We start from the raw sequence: 23,793 nt of genomic DNA on the forward strand, positions 1-23,793 counted from the left end.
TTGACTGGATCGGGACGGTGGTTTTTATAGTGATTACACTGTTTAAGATAACTACTGATAACCACTGGATAAACAGACAAAGAAAGAATGGCAAGGAGGAGTCTTTAGTTGGAGAATGATACGGTTAACGCTATTTGGTAAGCCGAACGCTCGGCAAATCCAGCCCAATTCCACATACTACGGATATATTTAACCGGCGTGATGGGCAAGAATCCACCACTGACAATCAAGTAAGGTAACGGAACTGAGGGTTGTTGTCGCCATCACGAGTAACATCCACACGAACATGCTCATCCACTGTTCCATAGACCCGGTCTCGGCGTTTATTCTCATGATCCAACTTCGCAAAAAGACCAAGCGCCATGACGGCAATAAAACCAGTCAATGCACATCCAATCGCACATCCGCGGACGTAAAACGGCCTAATACTGCGTTCAGCCTGATTTAAGATACCTCATTGAAGACTAACGAACTCACCCCTCAGAATCTGGAAAGGCAGAACTGCTCACGAAGCTCGAACATTGTCCGAAAATAAGCAGAATAGCCAGGCCGGCACCTTTCTTGGAATCACCTCCCTGATTATTCGCCAGCCAGGTGACATTAATAACAAGCGCTGGGAACACCCCACATGTGGCCAACCACACACCGAGATACCTAACCCCCGACTTCTTTTCATCTTGCACCGCAGCGAGAATCAGATATCCGATCGTGCCGACCGTGGCACTGATCGCGATAACCAGTCCTCTTCTTCCCCACTTATCAGAAATCACGGCCGCCGTGATACATAGCAGGAAAGAAACAAAGTAAGGTGGAGCGGAAAGTCCTTGCGCGTTGATTGATGTGTATCCCATCTCCTGGATGATCGTGGGCAGGAAATTGGATAGGCCTGCGAAGGAATAGTTGCAGCAGAAATGTATTAGCATGTGCACGTAGTTTTTGTAATCTTTCAGGCCATTCAACACTTGATGCCAGTCCATGCGAGACTTTCCTGTATTATCGACGGTCTGGAGGCGCTCGACTGCTTGCGTTTGTTCATTTTCTGTGAGGAATTTCGCGGTGCCAGGGGAGTCTGGGAGGAAGAAGAAAATGATCACGGCAAATAAAACTGTCGGGGCTCCTTCTGCAAGTCCCGAAAGGGTCAGCAAAGGATTTGAGAAAAAGGAAAAAAGAATAAGACGCGAGAGAATCAGACCGATAATGAATAAGTACCTCCATGACTCAATCGAATGGCGAATCTGCGTGATGCCATACGCAAGCGCACCCGCAATGCAATTGGCAACGGGTGACATTCCCAATAAAAGCGACATACGGAAGCCGAGCTCCTGGCGCTGATAAAATAACGACAGGAAGTAGGGAGCTCCAGCGCCAAATACAGCCTCAAAGACGCCCAAGAAACAGCGGCAGACGACTAGCTCGGCCATGTTATTGACAGCGCCGCTGCACATTGCGGCCGCACCCCAGCTAAACTCTAGTAAGTTATGGCCGTCCTATTAGAGAGAGAAGCTCACAATATGCAAAGAACAGCTACATACATGTGAGCTGGAAAGATCTTCCATAGCACGGTTGTCCACTCAAACATAATGTAGCAAATGTAGAACGAGTAGAGAACCCAGGCCCATTGCTTATCATTCAATCCGAGGTCGGTGTCAAGGCCAGCTGTTTTGGCGTTTCCAATGTTCCCTAACCCGTCGATGTCAGTAAGTTTGTACGTTAGAAATGCGGTCTTCACTGGCCAGACTATACCTCTATCGAGGTACGAGAGAACGTAGAGAATACACACGAGAGGCAGAACGTGTCGATCAAACTGTGGTTCGATATTATCTGCCTGTTCAGAGAAGATGATTTCTGCAACCCACCTTCCGACGAATGGAGGCCTGGTCCTGTGCCGGAACCCGACTAACCACCTGTCCTTTTTCCATCTCGTGGAACTGAACGTGCTCCAGATGATGAGAGTCGATTTCCTTTGGCTCATTCATGATGATGAGAGTGTCTCACGAAGCGTCCACGAACAAAAAGTCAAATTGGTTTGCGTTGTACAAATCCACAAGTTGCAGAGTCCTCAACTCATCAAGCCTTTTATACCCCCACCTACGTAGCCAAGTCGCACTCCCCCTCCGCTACGAATGAGGTATCGCCGATTATCCACCCAACGGAACCGGCTACTTGCTTCCCCGCATTTGACGCAGATCCCCCGGGGTCGAGATGCCACCGGAAACGAACGTCGACGATGTTTGCTGTCGAGAAGGCTTGGCGCTGCGGGTGTTTTGCATCGCGGAAAATTGGCAACATCCGCGCATGCAAATACCCGCAACAGTAGACCAGGTCTCAGGACCACCGACAATGGCTATTTAAGCCACTGAGTCTCGTCTTCTAGCCACTCCCATCTCTATCTCTCATTGCACAGCATTCTTTGCTTCGTTCAACTTTCCACCGTCCAGAACACCTCATCCACGCCCACACCATGTCTGAATCACTCAAGACCACAACCCCCTACCCCTTCCAATTCTCCTCCAACGTCCAAGTCGAAGCACAAACCAATGGGCAAGCGACCGACATCAACGTGTCACTCAAGAACGTTCGAGGCCGAATCCCCTCCGCCCAAGCATCCCGGCTCCGCACCATGATGCTCGAAGCCCACGGGGATCCGTCCAAGATCGTCGCCCACACATGCACCTACGACGGGCTGTCCTCGCGATTAGTCGAGGAGGCCGGCTTCCCCATCGTATTCCTCGCCGGGTACGCGTTGGCCAGCTCCTACGGGCTGCCAGACACAGGATACATCGCCAAGGCGGAAGTGTGCAGCAAGATCCAGGAGGCAGTGCGCATGACAAGCCTGCCTGTGCTAGCCGACGGGGACACCGGATACGGCAGCCCTATGAATGTAAAAAATACCGTGGAGTCCTTTGCATTGGCCGGCGCAGCCGGGGTGATGATTGAGGACCAGACGTGGCCGAAGCGTAAGGCCTGATGCTGCGCGAACCAGGTATAGACTAGATTGGCTGACCAACCTGCAGGATGCGGTCACACCAAGGGGAAATCGGTAGTCTCTCGTGGCGAGGCCTACGCCCGACTGCAGGCCGCCGTGGATGCGCGAAACCAGGGACGCGACATCTTCATCCTGGCGCGCACGGACTCTTTGATTCACGGCTGGGAGGAGGCGATGACGCGCGCGAAGGAGTTCAAGAGAATTGGCGTTGACGCGGTGTTCGTCGAGGCGCTGCCCGATCGGGCGTCGATGAAACGATGCGCTGAAGAACTCGACTTTCCCGTATTTGCGAACATCATCGAAGGCGGGAAGACCGAGAATGTATCGGCTCAGGAATTAGCGCAACTTGGATACTCAGCGGTGGCGTACCCGTGGACTCTGGTGGCCGCCAAACTGAAGAGTATCCGGGAAGCGCTGGAAGGGCTGAAACGGAGTATGACAACCGGGGCGCCACCCATGATATTGGGGTACGATGAGGTCTGTGAGGGAGTTGGCTTTAACAAGTATTGGGTAAGTAATACCTCTGTCGCTGGCTTCTTAGAATGGTTGCTGATATAGTTTAGAGCGAGGAAGGAAGATACGAGTATAATGAGAATGGTCTCATTCATAGCCAGAACGGTAGTTTGTAGTGACTGCAAAGCTGACTTATGGCATTCAATGGTGTGTTGTTGAGGGAGTCTCGAGGGATTTGATTACACTATATATAGAGACGTATTTATTTGCAAGAAAGTCGGTTCTCCTTTTGCCTCTACGTTAGTATCTCTAAATGTACATATATTATCATCTTCCACGCAGTTTGGATCGTTTCCCCAACTAACTACACTGGTTCTACCGCTGGGCTGTCCGACGCCTGCTGCACTACCAATGTACAGGAATGTCCCCACAAGTGCGGTATGCAAGTCCCCATTGTTACATGGTTTTGGCTGGTGTTACCTGTTCGCATAGGTATGAACTCCGGGGACTTGGATTTTATCCTAAGGCTAGTCGAGAGAAAGACTAAGGATTTTCCCCTCGATCACGCGGTCGAATTGCCACACTACAGACAGGCTATACATGAAAGATGTCGCTCAGGACTAATGGCCATTGACTCCCATTTTCTCCCATTGCAGAGATGAAACACGATCGTTTCAATCCTTGCAGGCAAATCTAAAAGGATAAATTTGCGTTCGGAACGAAAGGTAGAGAGCAGAAAAGATAAAGTAAAATGGAAAGAAAAAGCTAGAGAGAGCGAAAAAGACAAAGAAGTAGGGGGAAAAAGAAGAATCCGCACTAAGCAAGGAAAAGAGCTGATTGGCTATAGCTTATCCTAGCCCTCCAGCCACAACTCTGGCTCCATGTGGTTCCTGCATTAATAGAGCCCTGTTATTTCCAAATCTACGGGGCTGTGCGTTCCCGTGAGGAATGTGGTGTTACATGAGTAATTTAAACCACATACACATATAGATATGATTTATAATATCGAGATTGTGATATTAGTTGGCTTCTGTATCTGATCCAACGTGTGACGTGCGTAGATATTCTTGTATACCCACACAGCCTGTGTATTACGAAAAGGGTTGCGATAAAGAATTTCCAGAAAAATGAAGACGAAATTTCAAACACGTTCTTGATTTACTGGCATTAACTTTATTTGAAGTAGCCATGCAACGTTTTGGTGTGTTGCTCCAGAGATCTCTGTCCTACTGAAGGTACAGTGGCATCAAGTTAACATGTTCCAAGCTAGGCTCAGCCCACATTTCAGAGTCCAAAGCAAATAAGAGATAGCCAGGTCTCTGGTACGCTATAATTTGGAATAGAAAATCTTGTTCATCCTTTACCAATCAGTATTTTAACCGAAAGAGTGAATTTAAATTTAACTTAAAAATGCAATCGCATCAGCAAGGCCATTCTCGTATCGGTGTTTGTCTATAATGGTAATTCCGCTGGCTTTATTTGGTCCAGCATCCCTAGTGGGTACTCAGGTTTGTGTTATGTGACAGGCTGAGAGCTATCGGCTTTGGGTTTCCAGTTTCCCCTTGTCGGTTGATTTCTCTCTATCTTTTTGTCTTGCCCTTTTTCCTTTTCTTTCGCTTTTTTATGGCGAGGGTAAATCTGGTATCCTTTGACTTGTGTCAATCACTGTGTGGTGTTGTCTCATGTGAGACTTCGGTGGCTGTGGCTCTTTATCATCCATGTCTCAGCCCAGCCCGTTGTCCATTTGAGCCACCCCCTTCCCCCCCTTTCTCTTTCTGCTCTTTGATATCAGAGAGAGAGAAAAGAGCCTGAGTGTAGTTGAAACAGGTCATAAACTATACAAAGTTAAGAGAGAAGAAATGAAGCTGAAAGAAAGATGAAAGAAAAAAGAAAAGCCAAAATGAGGGAGTGTTGGCCAATGAAGCCAGGATCGCCCAACTCTCACAGCCACCAGCAGCCAAGCGCCCCACAACCTCGTGGTCGGATGCTTTATCGTAAGCCTTTATTCGTTAATATCGTACGCTCTCTCGCAGTCTTCCGAGACGTGGCAAGCTGCCACCCCATGAATCAGGACAAGCGGTGTGATGGATTATGTCTAGAAGGGGCATCGAAAACGGTCTTCACGCCACCGAAGTATAATGCGAAAGGCCGAGACCCTGTTCTGGTACGGGGAAACCCGGACTGGGTTTCAAGTGGATGGAGAGAAGAATCAAACGAGATGTCGGATGATACAAAGTCAAAACAAAAACAAAAAAAAAAAAAAAAAAAAAAGGAGAAATTAAAATGACGAGACGGAAGGAGCAAATTGTGTGTTCGACGAATGTTCAGTGTGTTGCGTTGTCCAAAAAGACTCTATCAGCTCAGACTCTAGGGATTTTCACGTAGATAGTTGCGAATGTATATTACACTAGACCGAGGACTATTATCAACGTAAGTCGTTGAAAGTATACTGACATAAGTATCTACGTATGTCACACTTTACAAGCGGCTATCATGTTCTAACTTCCACCTTCATGGTTGGGCGACGGATTGCTACTTTTGGTGTAGAGGACCCCGGTCTTTATGGCGAGTATAAAGGTATCTATTTGTGTACAACGTTGTGGGTCCAGGAAGTAAAAGTCCTCGATGGGGATTGTATGCGGTGACTAGGAGATCTATGGGATGTGATTCTTTCATCAATGAGATGGCTTCTCCAGCCAAACACCAGGACAAATGGAGTATAGATGCTAGAAGTCGGTGCTAGGATGGAAAGACCACTTTGAAAGCGGGTGGGACCGAGTCCTAGCCCGATTGTTCTTTCGAGGTCATTTCAATTATAACTCGACTTTCCCGTTCGTTAGATTCTCAGATCATATAAATACCAAAGCAACACGCGGGCTCATGTTTATGAAAAGCAGATTCCGACAAATAACGATCGAACGACGAAGCATTTCCACAATGGCGGAAGACGCAGCTACCGCAGAATTCAACGCACGACAGCCCCTGGCAGGGAAGTCATGGCCCACACTAGATAAATATTTCTCCGAGTGGTCCAGAGCTTTAACTGAAGCCGGAGTTCCCAACGTGCTTTGGGCTGAACCCATGATGAACTGCTATACCATCCCAACCAGTGTTTTCGTAAGTAGAAATTGGTTTACAGCAAAAATGAAAACGGAGTAGCTAACCCGGAGTGACTTTTTTTAGGGCACAGATTTCATTGTACCAGACCACCTGTTATCTCAGGCAAAGGCAGCCCTTCTAGAGCAGGGGTTTACAATTTGCAACAGAGGGGACGACTGCCACCTGAATAGGCAGGATGCTTACACAATAATTCCCGCTGATCACGTCCATTGTCCGTTGGACGCTATTCGAGAAATGACGGGTATGGATGACCCTGACAATACCTCGGTGGTAAAGCTCCACAAGAAGTCCGACTATCTCTGGACCTTTCCAGACATTCCGATAGGGCCTGCGACAGCTGGAGATCGTTATTACATGGCAGCAGACGATCCCCTTTTGCCTCAAGATACGATGGAGAAAATAGGGCGATTCGAGCCGGGATTATTTCCGGTCAAGATTCTTCGCCCGACTAAGTTCTTTGAAGTGCTATATCTACTATACTCCCGAGACTTCGTCGATGATCATCCAGGGAATCAGGACGATCGTTGGACAACAATATGGGGCCATTGGATATGTTACTTGGGAATTTACTTTAGAGACCACGGTCTCATGAGTGAGGAAGAATTGGATCCCGTGTTCGTACCCATGTTCCGAACTTGGATGAGATTAGAAGTCGATTGTATAGGCATAGAAGATGAGAGGCGCGCAGAAAGGGATCTAAGAAGGCGTCTGACCAGTGCAAACGTTCTTCCACCACCACCCAGACCGAATGTACCACCCAGATATAGAGTCAAACGCCCCGATTAGAATCCCAGCATCATCTGCTTGGTTCTTGCTGCTCAAGATTCCTTGTTCATCTGTTGCAGCTTCGGAGAAAGATTTCGAGTGTTCTTCATTTGTCTCTCTTCCCTTGATTCTGGGGGAAATTAGTCATAGGGCGCGTCTGTCATCTAAACAATGGGAGGGTACCTGACATCATTTGTATTTCTTTCTTCGTTTCTCTTTGATGATATTAGTCATTTTCATGTTTTTATTGATTCATCCTGTTGTCTTACTCAGTTAGTTGGGTGTCCCTGTATCTTTTCCTTTTTTCCTTTTTCTTTTTTTTTGGTTAATACTTCATTCGCCGGAAAGCCCCGGCAGGACTTTAGATAATTCCTCAAATAATTCAAATCCCGCGAAACCTTGTTCCTTTTTCGTGTAAATATCGCGAAGGGAAGACATAAAAAGGCAAACAGACACAGAACGGAAGAGAAAGACTGCCTTCCCTTCCAGGCATGATTCTAGAACCTTCTTGCTATTGTACAGGGGTTCACCTTCATGTAAGACACAAGTCTCTGAATAGCAAGGAGTAACTCATGCAATTTACTGGTACCTACTTGGTGTCAGTCCGGGCACCTCACTTTCAAGAAGACATGTCCTCCGCTCAGGAGATAGGGTTGCTTATTGTGTTTTCAATCCTATATAAATACAGGCATAATCCTCTTGCTCTCTCAGAATATCACAGAGTCCCACCCAGTCTTTCTCTTGAATTCCTTTCTCTCTTTTCTCTTTGACCCCAAACCCAATATTCCCTGCACTTTGCGTCCTGAACTATCCGCTATGGACCCTAATAATCACCCACTTCATTATGCACATCTCAAAACAGCAGTGGAAACGCTGATTACGGCAGTCCACAGCTTCCAACAAAAGAACCCCGATAAAGAAATACGGATCGCAATTATTGGCGGACTTGCTGTCCGTCATTATATTGGCGCTACTCGCGAGACCATGGTGAGAAACAACAGACCTTCCGACCCTAGTTTTGTATTCCCCAAATGTCATATCGAGGTACTAATACGTCTGGGCTAGGACGCGGATGTCCTCATTACGGGCGTCGACACAACCGAGTGCATCAAGCGGTCGTTGCAGAGCCAGGTAATCTTTCCCTGTGCTGGGGACGAAATCCAAGTCGCTGTTCGGGGGACCTTTAAGAAGGTCGACTTAATCCCTGAAAGGGTCCTCCGTCCTTTTCCGACTACGCCCACCGAATTTGTACCTACGTCGGCCGTGCCCATCCAAAGTCTAGTTCAACCTGGACACATTCCGTATCTTGACGAAGTCGAACTGCTTCTTACCAAGATCCTGAGTTGCTTGGCCAGATCATGCCCACGAAAACGTCGCGTCGATGCAAGGGATATAGATGATCTCGCCAGGCACTTGACGCCAACTGGGACCATGACGGTGACTTTGACACCCATTCAAACCCAGGTTATGGTTTCTGGCCTCCCTGAGTTCGTACAATACTCCGCGTTCAGTCTGCTGTGGTGGAGGCAGACTTTCAGTCTACCTTAAGGGGTTTCCAATTCATCCACTTCTTCCGGGATGCGTGTATCATCACTGAAGGGACTGAATTTGTACACCTGATCGCTCCATCTTCTCCTTTGGCAGCCTTTTTGTGCCCCTGTATTGTTTTCATATTTTCATGTTTGCTCTTGTCCTGTGTTTTGCTTTCGCGTGTATTCTCTTTCTTCTTTTGGGATATCGTCTATCTTCTCCTTTTTCTCATTACGCGTGTCTCTTCTCTGCCCAGATTGTTTTCCATTCTATAGAACGCGTTGATTTATCAATTTTATTTCTGGCTCATATACGATCCGCTGGCCGGATACCCAGCGCGTAGACTCACTTTGTAGAGGTAGAGCCTCTCCTTCAACAGGCGCTCCGATGTTCATACATGGACGTTTGTTGGCTTCTAAACCAGAAAGCGGCGATGAAGCTCTACTTTCTCTACCATGTCACCATTTGGCCGCTCTGCCTGCAAGCACATTCAGAATTGGCTTCTCGGTCCATGTGTCTCGCTTAATCAGCTTCAAGACGCGTGGAATTCTGTCCAAGGCCCAGGCCCTTGTGCGCATAGCACGAGGAAGATTGCGATACTACTGCCCACCAGCTCTTCGGGACAGGCCAAGACAGTGAGGCGACAAGGCAGCCAGGTGCCAGGGCCAGTTTAGGCGGTGTGCACGGTGGCTGGCCACTAGACCATGTTCGGTAGCTCCCGCCGCCAAGACAGGGTCCGATCCAATGGGATCCTAGACTCGGTAGTTGTCACTCTTGGCGGGTGTTGACGTCTTACATTCCCATCTCACTGCCTTTTATTTCCCCACATGTAGCCTCATCTCTCTAGTTCCAAGGATCGGACTAATAGATTTGTCATGCGGAGTATAAACCGCGGACCATGGTACAGGAGTGCAGCCCCACCCTTCCCCGGGCAATCTGCAACATTAGAGTTTGGAGGAACGTGGCCCTGGCGCTAAGGTACGGGCAAAAGACATGATCGAACATCTATTGGACAGTAGGAAAACGCATAAGACTTGGCAGTGTAACGCTCTCTCACCGCGCCTCTCTTTCGTATTGACAGCAGACTGCTGTCTGGGCAGCAATCTGTGGTAGGTGTCTTACAAATGCCCAGTGTATTGCTGGTGCTCTGCCCAACCACCCGACTGTCGCCCAGGGTGGACGGCACACTACATGTAGTCCGCTGGAAGAATGTAGCAGTTATATGACTGATTCATCATTCCCGACTCTATTTTCCCGAGCTTAACTGGGGCCTCACAACTACCGGGCCCGTGTCATGTAGAACCGCTTTTTGCGCCCCCTGCTATTGAACTACGCCGCTACCTGCGGCCATAGTGAGACCGGTATACGCTTGCATTCAAGAGACGGTGGAGCTGGCCGCAGGGAGTTATATTCCGGTGAGGCAGGTAATAACTTTATTCTTGTCCAGCGAATTAACTGACGACTCATTACGATTGTCTTTGATTCGTCAAAACCAGGCAATCCCGATGTGCTAAGCACGGAGTTGGTCTTGCAGGACGCCTGTGGACCCATGCGACTATTGGCACTTCTCGGGTGATCCCGACGGACGCCCTGTAAACGCAACCAAATATCAATAGCTCTATTTGCCTGAGACAGAAACCCCCCCCGCTCCTCCCCAGGCTTACATGACCTATAGCCGACCAGTGTAGATTGCCGGTATCGCACTCTTCATAATGAAATCAATCCGTACTGAATTTTCTGGGTGACTCTCATTCCTAGAGCAGTCCAACCACAAGCATTGTTTTCCCACGTCAGTAGCTAGTTTGGTAAACGTAATGTCACCAGTCACAGCATGGGTAGTGATGATAGATCGGGGTTTCGGAAGTTCACTTACATTTACGCGCCACGACCTATATTTAGCATCATTGCCCCAGCTCAGGACCCTGAACCCTAGATCTTGGCGGTTTGAGAGGTGGATGGGCTCTCCAATCGTTCAAACGGGAGGAGGCGGAGCATGACGGACGAAAAGCCACCAAAAGTTTAATATAGAACAACACCACTAAGCTGATACCACACGTCACGACACTTCCTACGGAACCGGCAGAAGTTCAATCAGAAACAAAAAATCCCAAAAAGAAAGGATAGAAAACGAAAAAGAAAACAAGACGACGAAAAAAAAAAGAAAAGAAAAGGAACAAGACGGAAAGAAAACCGAGGGAAATGGAGAAATGCACCACATCTGTATCGCGGGCCACTCCTAATTTGGACAAATAGATCTAACGGGTCTTGCAATACGAAACTGCAACAGGGTATTATGCGCTTGTGCCTTTCCAAATGTCGTGATCTATGAAGCTTCAGTGGCATTGCTTCATCTGGTCTGGCCTGCAGTCGGACTGGAAGACTGAAATCAAATGACAACACCAATATAGCCTTTAGGTTGGTGCTTTTGCATGTAGCTTGTAGCGAGATACCAGGAGACGCAACTACATTCACCTCACCTCACAAAGGCTTTCTGGCTGTATGGATTAATATCTACATGAAAGGTCGGCTGTGATCCATGTTCTCCGACGTCTATCTTCCTCGAGGTACCTTCAGGATATTTTGCACAAAGCTTTTATTTTGTAAGATGATACCTAATGCCTCATGAATGATGAACTGATAAATGTTTAGATCTTGGTGTTTAGGCTATCTGTAGGAATTACAAGGTAAGACGCTGTATAATCCTAGCTTTCATGCATATATAAACCGTGAGTTTGGAAAAGGAGGCCTCCTCGTGGAGTAGCCAGTGGCCTTCAAATCCATTATTCTGCCGAGTAAATGTCACAAGGATATAGTTCTGGATGGGGGAGTTATGACCCCTCTGTTGCGGCAGATAGGGCCTCCAAGCTATAAAGAATGTATTCAATGCCCCTTGCCGCCAAAGGTGTATACAGTTCAATCTGGTTGCGGAGATTCGCCTCTTCGGCTGGGTGGAAATTGCTAATCGCCCCATCAATCTGATAATTACAATGTCTAATGAAACAAATTATCACCGAATGTAACCGAAGGAATGTCAACGGAACATCCGAGGTTAGGTCTGTCATACGGTAGGGGGATGGATATCTGTTCTAAAGACCACTATCAAGGTAACCTTCAATAATGGGACCATCCGCTGTAAAGCTAAATAGGGCGCAGGATACTCGCTTGGCATTTCTTTTTAGGCATATAATATCTGTTCAGTCCCATCTGTATCCAGATTCTAAAGGTTCTTGAGATTGACGGTTGGTATTTCATGCTAGTCTGTACGTATTATGAGCCTTTATCCCTCAAGTATGATCTTTCGCTTTGTAGCTATATCTTAAATTCAAAAGGCTGCTGATTGCAGTTTCATACATGCTTTGTATGATCTTTTGAGGTCTATCCGTAAAGAATAGACATCATTTGCTGTTACCCCCTCTTTTCTTCTTTCTGCCTTTCTGTAGCATACACAACACGCTCTTTAGTGGCCCAACGATTGTTAGTAACGTAGGAAGGGCCCCAGAAGGGGGCATATGGGTATAATCCAACTTTCTCCCACCCATCCTTCTCTTTCTTCCTATTTTCCTCCCAACATTAATTTTCTGTCTTTCCGGTAAGATGTACTAGGGCTCTCTGCACTGCCGTTAGAAAAGCTCTTGTGTATCTAGTTATTCAACAACATAAGGCACGTAGCAAGAAAAAGCCCTGCAGACCCGGCAATGGCGGCATTGTTCGATCAGATGTCTCTAATCTGTTATATTAAGCCCCTACTATTGTGCTATTACGTTTGAATCATATCTTGATTGCTATAGTTCTTGTACGTAAAGCCTTGTATTTATCATCGAATGGGAACGAAGTATCTGCCCAGCGGATTCTCCATTGCACTTACCCCAGGGCTTCATTTCCGGTGTCTACAGTGTGGATCCATTTATACAGCTTGATCTCTCTTCTTTCTGCTTCAGTACCAATCACAAAACCTCAATCTTCCTGCATTTCGGAAAATACCACCAAAAAGGGGTCACAAGATTATCAAGTGCCAATCAGCAAAGAAAAGAATCTCGGTAGCAGGGACTAGTGGCTGCAGATTGGTGGAAGGATATCCACAGAAACGGCCCTCGTATATTCCCTGTCGGCCATGACTACTGGACCCATGAAAAAAAAAAGAAAAGAAAAGAAAAAAAAAAACACCAAAACTTTTTCAAGGCCGCCGCAAGGATGGGTTGGCTACGTATGGGTATTGCTAGGAGCAATCCACAGACATTGACAATAAAGTGTCTCGTGCCAGAAATATTTCTCACCCTACGAGGCAAGTGACAGGCTCTAGAATGCACAGAATGACTCTTCCCAGCATTCAAAACCGCGGAGCCTTACTGCGGATATTTTCATCTCAGCTGTTCCTCAATAACCCCATCGTCGCAGCTTGGCGTTCTGAATCCACCATTCAGATCAGGCTTGGACACAGCGATCCCTCGGCGCCAAGAAGGGGGGCGATGGCAATGGCTTCTCTTTTTCAGCCATCGTGGAGGTGGGGCCGTTTTACTCGTGAAATGCCATCTGACTGGATCGCTGGGGTTCTGAATACGAGGCTTCGGGCTGTAGCCCCCATAGATGGGAAATGACTGCATCGAGTACAATGGGGTCACCACACAAGAGCAGTACAAAAAGGGGTCGTCAACACTGTTTCATTCTGACTGTGAAGTATCTGTTTTATCTGTCTTCACTGACTATCGAACACTGAAACAAAGCTTGCTCGTCCTCCTTCCGCATTTAACTCACCATGAAGCTCGCGACTACTCTCCCTCTCACCCTCCTGTCCACAATCTCGCTCCTCCCATCTGCCTCGGCATGGAAGCTCACCTGGCACGATGAGGACGGCAAAGGGTCCGTTGAATCCGGCAAAGGGCCTCACTCATGCATTGAGATCCAGCATGCCCAAGGGGAGAGATACGTGTGGGATAACCAAGGGAACGAGAACATCGGGATCTATTTCTACACTTCATCCGATTGCTCGGGAACGGTGGCCGGTTGGTCGACCGACAAATGGGCGAAGGATGCTTCAAGAGACCTTCTGAGTTTTGAGGTCAAGAGCGAGGGCGCTAAAACGACGGGCACTATGACGACTACGGGATCGCATACTTCTTCTGATGATTCTTCTGCCAGTGCCACTGTTACAACATCGACTGGTCGGGCCTCGAATTCGACGGAGTCTGGGTCTTCTAGTGCAGTAGGATCGAAGACAAACCCTGAAGCGAGTGCGACGGCGTCCAGCTCGGCCGAGTCAAGTAATACGGCATCGGCACCAAGTTCTACTGAGACCGAGCAGTCGGGGTCGAGTACTCCTTCGCCTACTGCGTCTGCGACGGATGGAGCATCGACGGACGAGTCTGCTGCGTCTTCACTTTCGAAGAATTCTGCGGTCCAGCTTATGGCTGGGCTGACGTTTGGTCTGGCAGCATTTGAATGGTTATTTTAGAGCTGCGTTGAAGGAATTGAATTGTGGCTCAGGGGACACGAGACACTGGAAGATCAAAATAAGTTGGCGAGTCGCCATGCTGGCGTCTGTGAGATGATTATGTCGGTTCCTTTTCTTCATTTGGCTTTTATAGTCATGTCTCTTTGCGCTTGGCCAATTTAATCAAACCCCGCGATATTAGTTATGAGTATGGTGAAAGTTTATTCTGCACATGCAACATGGATTCTCACCTCAATCGTTTGGAAAGCATCCCTTTCGTTGATCCTTCAAGCTGCGCCGGTCTCCGCGTGCAATCATCCGATCCCGAGCCCTAATCGCTTCGACATCCCCGTCTTCCCCGGATTTCCATTCGTCCGACGTCGATCTCGTTTACAGCAAGGATCCCCGCACAAAGCTTCCTCTCACATCATGTATCGCACTTCCCTTTTGGAGCGATGTTCAAGTCTGGTTTCTGAAAACGGGGTAATGCTATACCGACAAATCCTATATATTGCTGGGCGTTCGTTTTAATAGTCACCGATTCAGGTTCCCCCCTGGACAAGAAAATAATATAGTCTACGTCTATCGAATATGCCGACCTTTATATAGCTACACAAACCCAACATGAACTTTGCTCCTAGCCAGTGACCAGTCTCTCGTTTTCCAAAATGCGCGCACGATTCCTCTGCACGCTTCTCGCCCCCCTCTCTCTCGCGTTACACACTCTCAATTCCCCCGGTTTCAATGTCGCCATCGACGAAAGAACCGGCGCCGTCCTCTCCATCTCCCACCCCAAAGACAATGCCAGCATGAGCTGGATCAGCGTACCCCGCAACGCACCCTGGCAACCACAAGGAAGCCACTGGGGGCTGGGGTACGCGAGCGTAGGCAGTCTCAAGCGCATGTACTGGAGCGAGCCTACTATCTCAGCCAGTGACAGAACGGTCACGACGACGTACCAAGCAGAGAGCTTGAAGTTGACCGTCACGCGGGAAGTGAAGGACTTTGCATCCTTCGAGGAATGCTACGCGTTCACGAACACAGGTGACGCTCCCCTCAAGCTTAACGGCGGCGGCACCAATTCACTCGCTATTTACGCCCCGTTCAACGACCATTACACCAATACCACGGACGTCCTGGAGCATCGTGCGCATGCTCATATCTGGGCCTCCGGGGGCAGCTCCTCATGGGTAAAGATGACGAGGATGGGGCTGCGCGGACCCCATTTGGGACTCGTCTTGACAGAGGGGAAGCTGGCTGGGTATAGTGTTGAGTCAAGGGATACGGTGACTTCGTCGAATACGAGGGGGGTGTTTCTCTTGCATCCGGATCTGCCGGAGCTGGGGCCTCAGGAGACGAGTAAAGTGTGCTGGTCTATGTTCTGGCATCACGATTGGGAGGACTTCTTCAGGCGGGGGAGTGAGCGGTCAAAGCAGCTTGTGCATGTGGAGGTTTCGCCGCTGACGGCATTCCTCGGCGAGGATGTCAATGTAACCATATCGCAGGGCTCATGGAATGAAGCCTCGCTTGACGGCGTCCGGTTGAGCCCTGCAGGAAATGGCAGCATTTACAAAACTTCTATCCCTGCGAGCAAGCTTGGAGAACGCAAGCTCACTCTCACAACTGGGGATGGGACAGATCAGCATAACTCAACCATCGTCCTGAATACTGTGTCGAGTCTGGAGAAGATCATCCAGAAACGTACCAAGTTTATCGCCAACAACCAACACCTCAGCACCTCATTCCCTGACCCCCACAAGGCCGGGGCATTCGTCGTCTACGACAACCAGATGAACGCCCCAGTGACCTTCGACACGGCATCTGACCGAAACACCGCGCGTGAGAGAATCGGCATGGGCGTGCTCTTTGCCCGCTGGGTGCAGCGAACCAACGACACGCAGCTCCTTGGCTCCCTGCGCATCTACTACAACTACGTTATTAACCACCTCCAAGACTCGTCAGGATACGTCTACAACCGACCCATTGGCTCCGCCACCGAGTCGAAGCGCCTCTACAACTGGCCCTGGGTGATGCAACTGCACCTGAACATGGCCAAGATCGACAACTCCCCGATCACCAGCCAGAACAACTACACTGCGACGCCTCGCCAGCGGCTCCTCGACACAATCGAGAGCTTCTACTCCGAAGGCGGCGTCGATCTGTACGCCATCAACCTGCCCATCTACGAAGGACTCACCTACCTGCGCTCAGCCGCCGACAACAAGACTTACAACCGCGTCCACCACCTCTTCACCACCCATGGGGCTAACATCGCTCGCCTCGGACCAAACTATCCCGCCTTCGAAGTAAACTACGAACAATCGATCATCGCCCCAGCAGCAACCATCCTCCTCGAGCTACACCGCATCACCAATAACACTGCGTGGCTGGACGCTGCGAAACCGCACTTCGAACGACTCGTAGCGTTCGGCGGCCGCCAGCCCGACCACCATCTCTACGACGTCGCGATCCGACACTGGGATGGATACTGGTTCGGGAAGGACAGGATGTGGGGCGATACGTTCCCGCACTACTGGAGCACGTTGACGGCGATCGCGATGCATCATTACGCCAAGGCAATGGGGGAGACGAGCTATGAGAGGCGCGCGGAGGGCATCTTTAGGTCGAATCTGGTGCTGTTCACGGATGAGGGCAGGGGGCATTGTGCGTTTGTATATCCGACGAGTGTGAATGGGAGGAAGGGGCATTATAATGATCCGTACGCGAATGATCAGGATTGGGCGTTGGCGAATTGGTTGCAGGTGTTGGAGGGTTAGGATAGCATTTGCTTTTGTGTACTGATGGTTGGTGGTTGTTGGGATTGCGTGGTTTGGATGTATCGAGCAATTGTGGGATTAGTATGCAACTGTTGCTTCTCTTTTGGATTTGATCTGAACTTAGTTTTGACATTCAGGTATCATTCTGAGTACGAAGCAGTCTGTGATGCACATTATGCACATCTAGTTTGCCATCCGTATCTAAACACGCTCAATGTCCTACAGTTAGGTCTCAGATTGCCGAGGTCGACGCAGGTTCACTTGTCTCCCATCCCGTCTGTCCAAAGCATTCCAAGATTCCACCATTATTAGTGACCGTGGGAGCTATGACATTGGTCAGTATGTTTACAATTACCCTCGCAAAGCAGACACGACAAAAACACATACTCAGATCCAACGTCGACGCGCGGAACTCCCCTTCTGGTTGGGGATCGCAAAGACACCGCAATTCAGGGATACCAGTCATGATCGAACATCCGTCAGAACAGGACGACGTAAGCCCACCACTGCATTTCATCGTTAGCATATGTTGTTGTGGAACCGCGCGAGTGTCTCTGACATCGCGCTTGGAGGTACAGAGGACAGAGTAGATGACGTACTTTGCGCGAGCGTTAATATCGCCCTCATCGTTCGCAACACACCAGTCGAGCTGCAGGGCGGAGTATCCGTTGTAGCTGTCGCTGGAACACTTTGCCTGCAGGACGTAGCCCTTCTCGTCGGTTTTAAGGACGCGATATTGGTCGCAAGAGTCAGCAAAGCTGTCAGCTGCACTGAGGGCAGGGAGAGCTGCCAGGATAGCAGGGATAAGAGTGAGAAGTTGCATTTTGGTGATATGTACAATGTAGTTGGCAAATGAGGTATGAGAACGGAACAAGGAAGAAGGAGGAAAAATGAAAAGTCTCAACTATGGAAAGACACGTGAATTATATGACGTCTACAGTGAAAGCCGCCCCCTGGACTAGTTCCTAGGCTGTATCCTTCTGTATGCTTTCAGCTGCTAGTCTCATTCATAGCCACTGTTAAAGTAGGATCCTAGCGACGATCAGTGGCGGTGGGTCCCCTATATTGGGGGCCGCACAGAGGCTCTGTAGGATGTCCATTCTGATTTGACTATGAGCGATATTGTAGCCTTTGGAGGATTTCCGCGTTGTCCAAGGTTTTTTAACTTTTTTGGTTCTCGATAGTTTGAATGAATAAAATTAGATGTCATTACAGTAGGTTTCTTTCTCCGGTTTTCTTATATATGCTGTCTTCAATAATGTGGGAAACTCCCGGTATCCTAGGTAGGCATACCGGAACGTTCCCGCCAAGATAAAGTTATCCGCAGCGATTTACCAGAGACCTCCTAAATTAAATAAGAACCCCCAGTAAGATCATAAAATATAAAATAAGGTCCTCTGGTATATCTAGACCTTTCCTTTATTATTATTTTAATTATTAGAAATTAAACATTTTATTCAAGATAAATACAGTATCTTACCTCATAATTCCTACAGGTTATAAGCCCGGAGACTTAATTAATTAAGTCCTCCACCCAGACCCCTAGAACCCCCAGAACCCTTATTTAGGGCCCCCAGAACAGATCTTAAAGTAATTAACTATTTTTAAAATAAATAAAATATCTTAATAAAATAATTATAATACCCGGAAAATATACTATATCTTAATTTATATTAGCAGAGAATTACCAGGATTAGATTAAAGATTTTAATATAAAATTATAAATTAAAAATATATTTTACATAGTTAGTAATAAGTTCCCTCGCCCTGAGGCCCCGGTATTAATCTTAGAAAAACTAATATTATTTAATATAATCTAGAAAACTCAGAATAGGCTTCTTAAATAAAAAAATAATAATACTAAAATAATAAATATTATTTTTATTTTATTATTTAAAGCTATCCGCCATAAATTTATCTATTTTTATACCGCTATGGACCTCGTGAAGGCCCTATCTAGAAAATATAAAGTTATATATAATATCTAGTTTTTTGAAGGACTTTAATTAGTAATAATAATAACTTATTTATAATATAAAAATATAAATAAATATATTAAAAAGATATCCTCAGCACTAGATTATTTTAATAAAAGTTTAAAAAAAAGAGTTACCCTTAATAAGTTAGTTTATACTTAGTTTTTTCTCTGTAATTTAGGAAAAATATAGCAGATTTTTTTAATCTTTTATCTTAACTCGCGCTTTAATAAAAATACTATAATTTACACAGAGATGTCTCAGGTCCTAATTTAGGAAAAAATATATATAAAATTTAAGTAAAAATTAGTAAATCTTATTAAGGCTAAAACTGGCAAAAAGCTTAATAAAAACAAGAATAAGAACCAGAAAAATAAAAAAAAAAAAAATCTAAAAATTAAAAGAATAATAATAATTTAAAATTATTCTTAAAATACTCCTATTACAAGAAATCAGGCTATAAAGAAAAGAATTATTAAAAAAAATATTTTAAAAAAGTCCCTTAATAAGTAAAAAATTAATTAAAAAAGCAGAAATAATAAAAAAAAAAAACAGAGTCCTTTAATATTTTATTTAATAATAATATTATTTATATAGCCTTTATATAAGGTTGAATACCTTGGTGCCTTAAGGGTAAGACAGCGTGAAAGCAATTGGCTAGGGATATCAAACATATGGTATATTCTGCTTAAGGTGTTATCGCTGGGATTCAGGGGAACCCCAGTAAGAACATATTTTTATCATATATTTACTAGGCTATAACTAAGCACCTGTTCTGATTAAGCATCCTTAGGAGGGTCCTATATAAATCTTTATAATTATCCCCTCTTTTTAAAGGCCTTAGTCCCTAAGGCATCTTATAAGATTAACTAGTTAATATTATTAAGCTTCGTGAGATTACTCTTCTCGTGAAAGCTACTGCCTTATAAGATTACTATATTATATAGATTTTTTTTATAAATATAGTTATTAATTAATCTTTTTTATCCCGCTGGAATCCTTTACCTGGTAGTTCTTAGATACTAATACTTAATTTATTTTTTTTTATAATCTCGTAAAGAATACTACCTCGTGAGTTATTTTTTTCTAGATTCACGAGTATTAACTGCCTCGCGAATCTCTAATATAGTATAATATAAATAGTCCTTACAAAGATATACTCTGCCTGGGATACCCTGTTTATAAAATCTATTATAGTTAGTTTTGTAATTCTTCGCGAATATATCTTATATATACCACAGACTTATCTTATAAGATTACTCCTCTGCCTAGGATACCCTGTTTATAAAATCTATTATAGTTAGTTTCCTAATTTTCTCGCGAAGCTGGCCCTTTTATTATAAAGACTTAACTAGTATAATCACCCTAATTTATTTATAAGCTCAGTATCTATCTAGGATATCTTATTTATAAAATCTATTATAATCAGCTTAATCTACCCTTAGTAAATCTTGCGAAGTATCTCCGTGAAACACCTGTAAAAACCTTTTACTGCTAAAAAAACTCTCTTTAAAAAAAAACAGTTATAAAAAAAAATTATTTTAATTTTTTTTATAGCCTATATAGCATCAGCAGCTTACAAACCTATTAAACCTAGATCTATTATTATAAAATCTATTATATTTTACTATAGCTGCTTTTATTATCTGTCAGATGGGGTAGGTGGGTCACGTGGGTTGAATAGAAATTTCAAATGGCTTGATAGAATAAAGGAAATCGATCAGTCAGATGAAGTAAACAGTTCACCTGGACCACCTAGATCTGAAATAGATAGACCAGAGGTCCTACCATTCGCTATGCATGTAGATAGGTGAAATTGATTAATAAATGAATGAATCAATAAGTAAATTAAATAGATAAAATTAACTTGTCAAATTAAAACGGTAAAATCAACTTGTTGAAAAGAATGAATCAATACAGGTCATTAACTACATATTTATAGACAATTAAATCAGGGCTAATTTAATCTAGCCCTAAGCAAATATTACAAATATAAAATCATCAGATCCTTCTAGGCCTTTAGCTATGAGTCTTGTTATTAATCTAGGCCTTCAAGGTCAACCTCATAGATCATCATTAGATCAATATTTAATCATTTAAATGATTAAATAATCAAGATTTCATGATCAGAACAATCGAGATTTAACATATAAATCATAATAAAATCATTTAAATAATATCAGAATGACCAAGGTAGCAATATTCATTTTATAGCTTATAAAATAAATAGGCGAGACATTCTGGACCCTTTATATTAATTATCTGAACAAAGCCATTGACTGCAGCAGTTAAAACAAACTTTTAATTTCCTAAAAAGGAAATTTATCGAATTATGTTTTCTGACTTCTATAGGATTCTAGCGATCAGTGATTTCCTAATTAAGAAGATAAGCTAGTCCAAAATAAGAAATTCTTCAGAAATTTTTCTTTTTCATTTTCCGCTCACATTGAGCTCAGTTTCACCTCACTTTTCCCATATAATTTGGTGGTGGAAGTGAGAGTTCGATAAAGTGAGAGTAAATTCATAGTGAATTTTGAATAATTTCGGTTGTGGGGCGAAATCAGGTGATTCTGATGAATCAGGTGATGTCAGGTGACCCCAATTGACATTATCTAATCCCGTGAGGCTTTTTCTAAATTAAATATTATTATATCACGCCTTTTGTATTTATTATTAAACCCCTAATTCTATATTATAAAAAAATTTTTTTTATAGTTTTTTTTTCTTTTTTTTTTCTTTTTTTTAGTAACCACTGTTTTCAGTAAATTAATCTTTAGAAATTAAGTATATTTTATAAGATATAGTATATAAGATCTATTTTATTTTAATCCTACCTTATTTTCTGTACTGTAGGAATTTATTTCTTATTTTATTTTTTATATTATAAGATTTTACTCTTATCTTATTTTCTGTATTATGAGACTTTTTATTTCAGATCAGATTATTAATTTCTGGATTTATTTGCGGGCTTCCCGCGTGTAATAAATTATAATATTATATTTACTACTAAGGTTTCTTAAAAATATTAGTATTATTATTATGCCCCCCCCCTATTTTTTAAAAGAATATTTTTTTTCTGAAAGACTTTTTTTTTATAGGTTATTATTCTCTCCCTCCTGTCTTAAAAATAAGTCTAGGGAGCCCCAGTTTCCGCACTAGTATTTATAATCTTTTGTAAATAATATACATCAGCTAGGTTAGTTTTTAATTTAACTATATAAGTAATTTATAGGGCCTTTTTAGTTATATCTTTTATATTAGCTAGTCCCTCCGGCGTAATAATCTTTATCTTGTGTATATTATACTAGCTATAAATAAATATATCCTTTATTATAACCCCCTGATAGCTACTTACCGCCTGTTATTTTATTAAGTTATTTTTAATCTGAATTAGCCAGTCCAGCTAACTAATCTAATTAGACTATTTATAATCTGATTTTCTTACTAACTTTATATAACTAGACCCGCGCCTCTCTAAGGCTTAATCAGTAGAAAAACTTAAAATAGAGCCCCGGCGCCACTAGTAGATTATATTATATAAAATATAGCCTGTATAGTTAAACTACCTGTGCAGGGATTATATCCCCTGCAAGTATTTATTTTTATTCTTAGTTTTCTTCCCTAGTCAGGCCCGGAGAATCTAACTACCTGTAAATAATAGTAAGTTTAATAGCTGGTATAAAAACTCCTCTTATACTAGGGAGAAACTTCACTTACCCGGCTTATTTTACATACCTAATACTGTAAAAGTTATTTTATAACTTATACTAGGGCGTAGTCTCCTATTAAATATAATTACAGATAATATAGTTTTTCCCGGAATATTATATCTTAAGGTTTTTATATTTCTAGCAGGATCAGGTAAAAATATAATAATTATTTATACTGTGATATTATCTGTTTGTTTATAAATGGGTAAATATCACCGGATAATAGTTATTCTACTATAATATATTATTATATCTTTAATAATATTCTGCTTCCTAGATATGTAAGATAGTTAAAACTTTAGTACTAATAAAATAAATCTATATTACTAGGATTTCTATTATTTTTCTCTTAGAAAAGGATTTTTTTTATTTTTTAATATAAAAGTAGTTTTTCTTTGTTTATAAACTGTTTATATAGGTCTAAATAATATAAGTTTATAATAAGTTCCCAGGTTATATCCTCTTTGCGAGAATATTCTTTTTACTAAACTAAGAATTCTTTTACCTTATTTTAGATTTTTTTTACTTAAAGCCCTTTTATATAATACTCCTGGGGCTCTTTATCCCAGCAAGCTATAAAAAATTATTTTATAGACTTTATTTCTGGTATCTCCTGATACTCGCGCAGTAAAAATATATAAAATATATTATATATCTTAACCCCTGCGGGGAGTTCTAATTAGTAAATTTATTTTCTGATTTTCTTTACTACATATAGTAGCCCTATACTTAGTTAATTAAGTTTCTTATTTAGCTATAGGCTCTACTAATTTTTTAAAAATAACCAGACTAATTAATTTTTAATAAATACTTTTATTTATTTCTTTTAGTTATAATACTAGGCCTAGTACTCACAAATATATTTTAATAACTTTCTAGCTACCTCGCGAACCTTTTTAATTCGCAAGACTTATTTTTATACTAACTTCTTTATCTCTGGATTTTTTCACAAGTCTAAAGCAATTACTTTAAGATATTCCCTAATTAATATATAAAAAAATAACACCTAGATTAAGCTTTATTAAACATTATTATACACAAACTCTGC

At 43.7% G+C, this 23,793-nt stretch overlaps 7 protein-coding genes across 7 annotated transcripts; 5 read left to right on the forward strand and 2 right to left on the reverse strand.

Moving 5' to 3' along the window:
- Nucleotides 1–226: 226 nt before the first annotated feature.
- Nucleotides 227–1,976, reverse strand: P170DRAFT_352498 (putative MFS transporter; the record flags this gene model as incomplete). Its single annotated transcript, XM_024843925.1, has 6 exons — nucleotides 227–422; nucleotides 478–1,120; nucleotides 1,193–1,461; nucleotides 1,509–1,680; nucleotides 1,744–1,804; nucleotides 1,857–1,976. 6 exons carry the CDS (start codon nucleotides 1,974–1,976, stop codon nucleotides 227–229), a joined length of 1,461 nt encoding a protein of 486 aa, XP_024707394.1.
- A 341-nt stretch (nucleotides 1,977–2,317) lies between these two features.
- On the forward strand, nucleotides 2,318–3,720 carry P170DRAFT_488579 (isocitrate lyase/PEP mutase family protein). Its single transcript, XM_024853971.1, has 3 exons — nucleotides 2,318–2,957; nucleotides 3,015–3,496; nucleotides 3,550–3,720. The coding sequence occupies exons 1-3, from the start codon at nucleotides 2,462–2,464 to the stop codon at nucleotides 3,613–3,615; spliced, it is 1,044 nt and encodes a 347-aa protein (XP_024707395.1). The 5' UTR covers nucleotides 2,318–2,461; the 3' UTR covers nucleotides 3,616–3,720.
- Nucleotides 3,721–6,469: 2,749 nt separating this feature from the next.
- P170DRAFT_326977 (uncharacterized protein) lies at nucleotides 6,470–7,048 on the forward strand (the record flags this gene model as incomplete). The annotated part of the gene is made up of 2 exons (XM_024843347.1): nucleotides 6,470–6,556; nucleotides 6,623–7,048. Coding segments are annotated over 2 exons (513 nt in total), but the record flags the coding sequence as incomplete, so codon positions are not given.
- Nucleotides 7,049–8,140: 1,092 nt separating this feature from the next.
- P170DRAFT_462142 (uncharacterized protein) lies at nucleotides 8,141–8,934 on the forward strand (the record flags this gene model as incomplete). Its single annotated transcript, XM_024852082.1, has 2 exons — nucleotides 8,141–8,311; nucleotides 8,390–8,934. The coding sequence occupies 2 exons, from the start codon at nucleotides 8,141–8,143 to the stop codon at nucleotides 8,870–8,872; spliced, it is 654 nt and encodes a 217-aa protein (XP_024707397.1). The 3' UTR covers nucleotides 8,873–8,934.
- A 4,606-nt stretch (nucleotides 8,935–13,540) lies between these two features.
- On the forward strand, nucleotides 13,541–14,633 carry P170DRAFT_433949 (uncharacterized protein). Its single transcript, XM_024848611.1, has one exon. It carries the CDS (start codon nucleotides 13,608–13,610, stop codon nucleotides 14,301–14,303), a length of 696 nt encoding a protein of 231 aa, XP_024707398.1. The 5' UTR covers nucleotides 13,541–13,607; the 3' UTR covers nucleotides 14,304–14,633.
- A 458-nt stretch (nucleotides 14,634–15,091) lies between these two features.
- Nucleotides 15,092–17,059, forward strand: P170DRAFT_349559 (uncharacterized protein; the record flags this gene model as incomplete). Its single annotated transcript, XM_024843747.1, has 1 exon — nucleotides 15,092–17,059. The coding sequence occupies one exon, from the start codon at nucleotides 15,092–15,094 to the stop codon at nucleotides 17,057–17,059; it is 1,968 nt and encodes a 655-aa protein (XP_024707399.1).
- Nucleotides 17,060–17,291: 232 nt separating this feature from the next.
- On the reverse strand, nucleotides 17,292–17,882 carry P170DRAFT_472005 (uncharacterized protein; the record flags this gene model as incomplete). The annotated part of the gene is made up of 3 exons (XM_024852895.1): nucleotides 17,292–17,383; nucleotides 17,447–17,565; nucleotides 17,659–17,882. The coding sequence occupies 3 exons, from the start codon at nucleotides 17,880–17,882 to the stop codon at nucleotides 17,292–17,294; spliced, it is 435 nt and encodes a 144-aa protein (XP_024707400.1).
- Nucleotides 17,883–23,793: the final 5,911 nt, after the last annotated feature.

Source organism: Aspergillus steynii, assembly GCF_002849105.1.
Source record: "Aspergillus steynii IBT 23096 chromosome Unknown P170scaffold_2, whole genome shotgun sequence".
Lineage (NCBI taxonomy): Eukaryota > Fungi > Ascomycota > Eurotiomycetes > Eurotiales > Aspergillaceae > Aspergillus > Aspergillus steynii.

Bases quoted from the DNA above. Each gene is read 5' to 3' on its own strand.
- P170DRAFT_488579 (XM_024853971.1), top strand. From the start codon at position 2,462: ATGTCTGAATCACTCAAGACCACAACCCCCTACCCCTTCCAATTCTCC. The intron at 2,958-3,014 runs GTAAGGCCTGAT...ACCAACCTGCAG, and splicing joins GGACCAGACGTGGCCGAAGC to GATGCGGTCACACCAAGGGG. The intron at 3,497-3,549 runs GTAAGTAATACC...GATATAGTTTAG, and splicing joins TTGGCTTTAACAAGTATTGG to AGCGAGGAAGGAAGATACGA.
- P170DRAFT_433949 (XM_024848611.1), top strand. From the start codon at position 13,608: ATGAAGCTCGCGACTACTCTCCCTCTCACCCTCCTGTCCACAATCTCG.